Raw genomic sequence first — 9,903 nt, 5'->3', positions numbered from 1 at the left:
TGTTGCCGAGATGAGAATGATTAGGTGGATGAGTGGCTTTTCACTTAGAGACAAAATGTGGAATGAATATATTCGTGATAGGGTTGGTGTAGCTCCTGTGACAGACAAAATTAGAGAAAGTCGTCTTAGATGGTTTGGTCATATTAAACGTCGACCATTAGATGATCCGATTAGGAGAGTAGATGTTTTAAATTCGACTTGTGTTAAGAAAAGCAGAGGTAGACCTAGGAAGACTTGGGCTTATTGTATTAAAAATGATCTTAATTTACTTAAACTAAATGAAAATATGACACTAAATAGGACGCAATGGAGAAAAAGGATTCATGTAGCCGACCCCACGTAGTGGGATTAAGGCTTTGTTGTTGTTGTTGTTGTTGTATTAATCTTGATGCTAGTAGTAAACTTGAGCCTAAGTCAAAGAAATATTATTTCATTGGCTATGGAGACACGACATTTGGATATCATTTTTGGAATGATCAGGGTCGGAAGATCATAAGAAGCAGAAATGTGATTTTTAATCAGAAGATTATGTACAAGGACAAGATCAGTACAACTCCTGAAGTAGCTCTTCAGGAATTCGACTTGGTAAGGTTTGATGACCTACCAGAAGTCATAGTACATGGCGGAGATGTAAGTGATGAGGAGAGTGGGTCCAGTGCACCAATTCCTATTATTCTACAGTCAGTTTCAAAGTCGTCCACCTCTATAGCTACAATTTGCAGGTCAGTTAGGCGTTCTCCTCAGCGTCTCAGAGATTTTTCACCAATCATGAACTGCATTTTGTTGACAGATGGCGGTGAACTACAGAGTTATGAATAAACCCTGTAAGATGAAAATTTTAGCAAATGGGAGCTGATCATGAAATAAGAGATGAATTCTGACAAAACTTCCATCAGGGAAAAAGGTATTACACAATAAGTGAGTATGCCGGGTGAAAATTGAGCATGATGACAGTAAGAGATAGATAATTAAACTTATTGATAAGGTTTTCAGTATAAACAAGACATTGATTATTTTGAGATCTTTTCTCCTATGGTGAAGATCACTACCATCAGGATGATATTATATATGGTTACTATTGAAGATTTATTTTATGAGCAATTAGATGTGAAGATAACCTTTCTTCATGGAGACATTGAAGAAGACATCTACATGCACCAGCCTGAGAGGTTTATAGTACAGGGAAAAAAAATTCAGTTTGCAGACTGAAGAAGAGCTTGTATGGACTGAGACAAGCTCCTAGACAGTAGTACAAGAAGTTTGATAATTTCATGCACAATACATGGTACAATAGATGTCAGACAAATCGTTATTACTATATCAAATATTTTGACAATTCTTATATTATTCTACTGTTGTACGTGGATGATGTGCTTTTTGCAGGGGTCAGTATTGATGAGATCAATAATCTGAAGAAATAAATGTCAAAACACTTTGCAATGAAGGATTTGAGAGCTGCAAAACAAATCCTTAGTATAAGAATTGTCAGAGATAGAGTCAGAGGCACGTTGAGACTCTCACAGACAGAGTATGCGAAAAAAGGTACTCAACAAATTTAATATGAACAAGGCCAAACCAGTTGACACACCTCTGGGCAGTCACTTCAGACTCAGCAAAAATCAATCACCCAAGTCAGAGGAGGAACGCAACTACATGAGTAAAATTCCTTACGCCTCAGCTATTGGTTCACTTATATATGTTATGGTTTGCACAAGAGTGGATATTGTCCATGCAGTTGGAGTTGTGAGTAGATGTATGAGTAACCCAGGAAAGGAGCATTGGGAAACACTGAAATGGATATTGAGGTATCTAAAAGGCTCCTCAAACACCTGTTTGTGTTTCTCATTAAAGAGTTTAGAGGTAAAGGGCTATGTTGATGCTGATTTAGCTGGACACATTGATAGTAGGAGTATAATGAGTTTTCTTTATACTCTTGGTGACACTGCAATGTTTTGAGGCTCTAATCTACAGAAAACAGTTTCTTTATCTACCACAAAACCTGAGCGTATAACAATGTCAGAGGCTGCAAAGAAGATGATATGACTACAAAGCTTCTTAGAGGAATTAGGTAAGAAGAATAAAAAAAACACTCTCTACAGTGATAGAGCATCATATTCCTTGCAAAGATTTCAACATTTCAATCCAGGACTAAGCACATTCAAATCAGGTATCACTTCATTCGATCATTGTTAGATGACAGACAGTTCCTACTTGAAAAAAATTGTGGAAGCAAGAATCCTGTTGATATATTGACTAAGGGTGTTACATTTGAGAAATTGAAGTTGTGCTCAACTTCAGTTGGTCTTCTAACATGAAGACATAGGCCTTGATTTGCAGAGGTGGAAAATATCATGTTTGAGGAAGAAGAAGATGCAACCAGTGTACCCGTCTCCAAGTGAGAGATTTGTTGAGTGTTGTGGAGCCCGATCCACTTCCTTTCTATTTTGACAGTTTTTTCTTTTTAGCAGTTATTTGAATTTGACATTCTAATATTTATTTCTTTGATTTTTTTCTGTAATCATCTTTTATGCCTTTCCCTGTTTGGGATCCCACCCCCTTATTTCTTTGCATCTCCTGGATCACACCCTTCATCTGCTTTTGCAACTCCTAGATTCACATCTCGTGACCGAACCAATGTGAAAAGAGTTGTGACGGCGAAGGAGTGGCGGGCGACGAAAATTAGAGGAAGGAGAGGGAAGGAGTCAAGGCGAGTTCTTATAAGCGAAGCAATCGACTGTGCAATTCTTCAAGCAAAAAAATTCTTTGAAACTTCTGTGGACGTATGCAATTTGCCGAACTACATATATTATGTGTTGTGTGTGATTCTTTTTTTCATATTTTTCTCTTTATTGTCATCGTTTCTGACAACAACTTTATATATGTTTAAAAATACAAGAATTTGATACTGCTGCTAGAAGATTTAATTCCCCGGCAACAACGCTAAAAACTTGACAGCGGGTATAGATTCGATAAAGATGTGTATAAAATATTCAATAATTGTAAAGTCACACTGATCAATGCAAGTATACTTATCGCTCAAGTAATACGCTCTAATGGAGTCCTGGATATCGATCCCACAGGGAGTAATATTAGAGGCTACAAACTAAGATTTTAGAAAATCAATACTTAATCATAACAATATAGTTTAAATTGCTTATTTGTTACTAATAGATAATTGAAATAAATATGTAATTTTAATAACTTTTGAATAACTAATTCTACTAATAAAGTTTTTAATGTGAAGTTCAATATATAAGAAAATATTATTCTCTTTGTCAAGAAATTAAAGTGAATGAATAAAGTGAATTAGTTCAAATTAGATTGTGCCAAATAGGAGCATATCCATTCTTTACCCTTGTCCAAGCATAAAGAACATTGACTAATCCTATGCTTGTTTACTGAATCTGCGGCTAGGCTGGGAGGATATCAGCTCTCACTTCGGAGCTCCCACATTCCCCTCTTTTGAGGGCTAACATCTACACTTCAACACCCAAACGATAGGACCGAATTGAGGATTTTAGTCTGTCACTCTAAAATCTTCAATTCTATGCCCGATAATTTTATTTTTCTATTTATTTGCACCCAACTTTCAAGGACTTTGACCTCCCTGAATCTTGGGTGTAATCTTCATTTTAGTTGTAAAACTCAACATATTTTAACAAATCAATTGGCCAAACTGAAAATAAATTATGATCGAAGTGAAAAGGTCATCACAACTTCTTTAACATTCTCATGACTCAACTAATTCAAATCACCATTTCACAAAATCTCATGACAAGGAGAAAGACAGAAAAAACTACTCAGAACTCATGAGAAAGATACGATAAAATTCGGAATTTATATATAAAAGCAAAGTCATATAAATTACAATAAGTAAAGACCACTTATCTCTAATTCCTCCCCAAGCAAACTCCTCGAAGTTCCTCTGAATCTCTTCCTTTCTTTACAGTACATAGAATTCTTCTTCGAAGCGGCAAGGAGGAAGAAATCTCTCATTTTCCCTCCACTCTTACAATCTCTCGAAGAATTTCTCACAATCTAACCCTAAATTAAACTCTCTGCACTCTACACCTTACACCCTACACCCTAAATTAAACTCTCTACGCTCTACACCCTCAATTAAACTCTCTACACTTTGCACCATAAATTAAACTCTCTACACTCTACACCCTAAATTAAACACTCTACACTCTACACCCTCTCTAATTTTTGGCCAAAAGTTTCTCTTAAAGTTGTAGAAGAGTTTTCCCAAGAGTTGCCTAAGCATCCCCTAAAAAATCGTCCACATTTAATGCACCTGTTGAGATAACCGCCTATCTCGCCGTCGGCGGCTTCGAGGGCGCCGTCGGCGGCCTTTTGGAATATTTGATTCTGAACTCTCAGAAAAAACCCGCCGTCGGCGCCCTAATTCAAATCTTCATATTTTAGTCAATTTCGCTCCAAATTCACTCCTTTTTGCATATTTTTGCTCCAATGACCATAATTCAACATACCTGCAACAAAACATCAAAAATTCATTTCTTTAAATTACAATATCATCAAAATCAGTGTAAAATAGGTATGAAAATCTCAACATATTTTCCTTTGGTCAGTTTCCACAACACATTCAATATTGTCTCGAGCCATCACCATGACACCTTTAGTCATGAATGGCTTGTGAAAATAGTAATATACCCTGACCTTACAAGCTGACTCAAAAAAATAAATTGTCTTCGAGTATGAAATATGTCTAACTTCATTTAGTTTCTAGGCTAATCTATTTAACAATCTGATATCAACATCACCATTTTTTAGTAATACTATAGACTTTGTTAACTCTTAATACGACTTTTCTAGATCACTTTGAGTGTAGTTTTCAAATATCTCTTTGTTGAGGCCAGTATGGAAATAGGCACCAGAATCTATTATTTACAATTCAGTGCCATCCAGGGCTAAATAACGGAGTCGCCTTATATTTCATATGTGGAGACTCTTGTAGAAAACTTTTTATGTGGACCTCCACCACCAATCTTATTCATAGCTTTGCAGTCTTTTTTAAATTTATGTCTTCCTGCAATTCCAATATTCATCTTTGTCATTGCTTGTGTTTTTATCCAGATTTTTTTCTCTATTTTCAACATGCAGAGCAGTATTTGAAGTTTCACCGTTTGACTTCTTGTGAACTTCTTCATTAAGTAGTAATTCTATAATAACATTAAAGTTTAACTTCATGTTACCTGAAGGGTTACCACAGTAACTAGTTCATCCAAGCTATCTGACAATGAAGATAAGAATAACAATGCACTATCCTCGTCATCAAGCTTGATGCTAATAGAACACAACTTGTTTGTCATATTATTGAAGTTATTCGAGTGTTCAACCACTGAACTACCATCCACCATTTTCATATTGGATAACCTGTTTATCAGAAAGACTGTTTGAAGTCAAAACCTCTCAGACATTCTTTTTAGTGCAACCATGAGATTAACAATAATCTTTTGATTCACAATATTAAATTCAACAAATGAGAAAAATGAAAGTCAGATCAAATGCAGTGTTGTTCGATCAAGAAATTCCCATCCTTCCGAAGTCATCGATTTTGGCTTCTTAGTGATTCCATCCAGTGACAAATACATTTTATTTTGATATGATATTTTTTTCATTTGCTTTTTTCAGAAAATAAAGTACTAACCATTAAACTTTTCAATCTTGTACCTTGCTTTGTCTGCCATTGCTCCCTCTTGAACCAAAGTGAACGACAAAACGTCTAAGTACGAACGATGAAGAGGTTCCATCACCTATTTTCTTCAATATATAGATTCAACACTTAAAAAAAATAATAAGTTGCAGCTCTCCTAATAGAAGAAAATAGGGAGAAAAGTCATCAAATAGCATTAACCAAAACAAAGTGTCCAAACTAGGTCTAAATAATCTGCTTATACTAAGACATAAATTAAACCTTAATTAGAAATTTTAAAAAAAAATTATGAAATAAGGTTCCGCAGGATCCGTGACAGTAAAAATGGCAAGAAATTTTACAAAAGGATACTCCTAGGACTGGAGTCCACCTCGTTCCCACGTCAATTGGCTCTGGTCGAATGAGCAACTTTTTGTCAGATTTATAATTGGCAACATCTCCATGCTAGTCAACCATAAACTTTGACTTTCCACTGCCACTAGTGCCTAATTGTTACTGAGAGAAAATTTCTGTTGATTTTCTTGGAAGTTTTACCCTGAGAACAGGAAGGTTCTTGCTATCTATTTGTTGTGGCAGATGGTTTTGAGGATGGTGACAACAAATGTTATCGAAGTGCAAAGCACAATGCAATGTGCAAGAAGTTATTTTTTCTTTAAAGCACAAACCACTGTGTGAAGCGGCACTTTTATTAACCCAAATCCTAAATATATAAATATATTTTTTAAAATTTATAAAATATAAGGTATGACTTAAAAGTTGATAAAAAATAGAAAAAAATGTTGCGCAATGCCTAACTTGAAGGCAAACATTGTGAGTGAATTTACAAATTAAAATTTCAAACAATTTCTAATAGTAGTTGCAATAATTAAAAACTAAAAATTACAAAAAAATCCTGCAAATTAAGTTTTGCACTTTGAAGCCCATTTTAGTGAAGCAAAGCAGGCATCATGCACTTCGTTTTACCTGTGAAGCGTGTTTTTAAGAACATTGGTGATAGGTTTGATGCTAAGTGAAGTTGATCGGAAAGATGAGGTTGCCTTGCTCTTTTTTAATAATGTATGTAAACTCTATGGGTTTCTTCACCCTTCATTTCTGGAAATGGATAAGCCCTATTTTTGTGTCTCTTTGTGGCTGTGGTTAGGTGGAGCTCTATGTTAAACATGGAGTATGCTAACGTTCTGCTTTATGCATCCATGTAAAATCATTTGCTGATAAATGTGACAATTTTTTCTTATATTCTTCCTTTTAATTGCTTTATAGATGTTCAAGCCTTGTCATTTTTAATTTTATTAGTTTTATTTCACTGAATCATATGAATTGCTCTTTGTGTACTTAGATGAAAAATATTTTATTCGGATTACAATATTACATACATCATCCATGCAAACCTAATGTTTCAGGGTTGATATTATCTTTGTGTGGCTTCTTTTTCAGGTTCCATACTATCAGAGGAGACAGTTACAAAATTCTTATCAGGTATGCTACCGCATGCCAGTTCTGGAACTCAGTTTTTATATTTCAGATAATGCTTGATTTTTACCAATACTATTAAATGATTTCCCGCATAAAATCTCTGCAATTTTAATAGATGTTGATATTCTTAAAGTCTTTGAATGAGCACCAGTTTTAACATTTATAAAAGCTTCAGCGACCTTTTTTTCAGATATGGTTAAGAGTTTTGTAGGAAGAAGCAAGGCTTCTTATAACTCTCAGCCTTAACTGGGATGGTCGGCGACTGAAGGTCTCCTCTTGGCATCTGTAAAATACTTGTTATGAAGCTTTGTCTTGTGGTGTTAGTAGGCATTGGTAATACGTTAGCCAACTATCCCTTGGTTTGGAGCCCCTAATACAATTCTAGCTTCAAGAACTTTGACATGAAATTTTTCAAAAGCGAGCAGCCTCGATTTAGAATGGCTAAAAAAATATAGCAGTTGGAAAGAGAGTGAAAAAAGAACAAATGCACAATCTTGTTCACTTTGCTTAAACAGTTGATGGAATCACACTTTATTTATTAAAATGAACTGTTTTTGAATTTGATGAATAAAATGTTAGAATTTAAGTTTCACTAATATAATCCTACTGTATGCAAAATCTACAACTCGCATATTTAACATAAATTTTGTCAACATCAATTGAAAATAAAAAAAATACACCCTATTTATCCTAGATGATAATTTAAAGGTTGTCAAAATCTAAATTTCCAGAATAAACCTAAAAACTGAACATAATTTTTCTTCAATTGTTGATATTTACATCACAAAAGGAGAACTAGTGTTTTTCAAATTCGAGGAAACCTTAGTTATGCACACAAACTAATCACTTGACAATTTAATGAAATGAATAAGGCAAAAATACCAATTGGAAGATCCATTCGTCGAGCAGCTATAAGGAGCACTCTCAGAAGATCTTGAGATTTGCATAACACTCAAAGATTTCACATCTAGCAAGATTCAAGAATTGAAAGAAATTGAATTAAGTTATTACTTTGAACCATATTTTACATATCTAAGGACCTCTTATTTATAATAAACAAAACTTCAAAAAATTAACTCGGCATATTTTTGCAAGTTTCAATTCAGCATATTTGAATTCCTTCAAAGATTGAGTTTTCATTCTTAGTTTCAATGAGTAAAAGCCTAACATAGTCCCCCGACCATTAAGCAGTGTCGAAGTTAATCCCAAAGTTTCATAATGCTTCAATTTAGTCCCAGATTATTAAAAGTTGCTTCAAATTAGTTATGTCATATTTTCCGTTAAATTAATGGTGGTCTGTATGAATTGAAGGGTATTTTCGTATTTTATGTAATTAATCAAAATTTATGTTCTTTGTATATAATTCTTTTTTTATTTTATTGTTGAAAAATTTAATTTTTAATTTGCATTAATAATTACTTCACAACAATCATTATTTTTTTCAAATTAAAAATGTTTAATTAATCAAGAATTATGCAATAAGACCTCCCTCAATCTGAAATTATATGAAGTTCTCGATTTCAATTGTATTTTTGATTTTAATATTATTTATTAGATAATATATTTTAAAATAGTTGAAGTTAACTTGAAAAACTAATGAATGACTTTATTTTGCGTTTAAAATAATATGTGAGTGAACGATAAAACTATGTAATTGATGGTAAACCACTTATATCTTTAACTCATATGTCGATGTCGTCTCCCACGTTCGACTCTGCTAGGGTTTCGACCCATGTCGAACCCTAGCAACCCTTACCTTGCCGCAAGATCATTTCTCCATCGTCGTCTCTCCTCTCCGTCGTCGTCGTCTCTCCTCATGCGTCTCGTCGTCTCAGTTCGAAGCCGATGCTCGCGGCTCGTCGCCTCTTCGACAGAGTTTGCATCTCGTTGTTCTGTTCGATTACATCTCACGGAAGACGGGAAGGGGTCGCCTCGTTTCCTCCTTTCGTCTTCCTTCTCGACTCAGCTCGACAGCTCGACTGTACCGAGTTTTGGTCTCTTCGGTTCCTGAATTGCCCTCTGACCGACTTGGCAGGGCTTCTAAGCTGTGATGGAGCTTTTTTCTTTTTCAGTTGAACCTGACAAAACCTCCTTTGCCCACTTGATGGGTAATCCTTAGATGGAAACGACGGTTGTCTTCCCCTCAAGTTATAAGGAATATCGTGATGGTACAAGTGATTGCCCATTTATTAAGAATGCAAGCAGAAAAAGTGGGAAAACAACACTCTTTTTCTCGGAGTTAGAAATTTCAACCCTGACTGATAAATTCAAGTTTGCTCTTATTGAAAAATTTCAGTGGAGACACCCACCTATGGAAGTTATCAGGAAAAGTTCTGATGATCTCAAATTGGTAGAAAAGTGGAAAGTGATGCTTATGGATGAGAGACATGTATTGATCCAATTAACCGTGACTGAAGACTACACTCGGATTTTCTCCAAAAAATATCTTAGCATTGCTGGTAAATCAATGAAACTACTCAAGTGGTCTCCTGATTTTGACTCTAATCATGAACCTCCTACTGTACCGATATGGTTCAGTCTACCAGGTCTCAAGTTGCACTTTTTTCATCATCAGGGTCTTTACTTTATTAGGTCATACTTGGGGACCATATGAAGCTAGATCTACTGACTTTCAACCTAACCAGACCTTCTGTGTCTAGATTACTTGTGGAAAGATATATTATTTTATCTCATGTTACTGAAGTCTGGTTGGGCACAACTCATAATGGATACTCATAATGGATATTGACAAT

General features: G+C 34.9%; 1 protein-coding gene across 1 annotated transcript in view; it reads left to right on the top strand.

Moving 5' to 3' along the window:
- The window catches only part of LOC110030511 (zinc finger HIT domain-containing protein 2), a gene marked incomplete at its 3' end in the record, with an annotated part of 38,694 nt that overhangs the window by 8,580 nt on the left and 20,211 nt on the right, over positions 1-9,903 (top strand). The window contains 1 exon segment of the mRNA XM_020733253.1: positions 7,112-7,153. Coding sequence (XP_020588912.1) covers positions 7,112-7,153 — 42 coding nt within the window.

The sequence above is a fragment of the Phalaenopsis equestris genome, unplaced genomic scaffold (genome assembly GCF_001263595.1).
Source record: "Phalaenopsis equestris unplaced genomic scaffold, ASM126359v1 Scaffold000731, whole genome shotgun sequence".
In the NCBI taxonomy this organism is placed as follows: Eukaryota; Viridiplantae; Streptophyta; class Magnoliopsida; order Asparagales; family Orchidaceae; genus Phalaenopsis; species Phalaenopsis equestris.
This window is presented reverse-complemented; position numbering and strand designations above follow the sequence as displayed.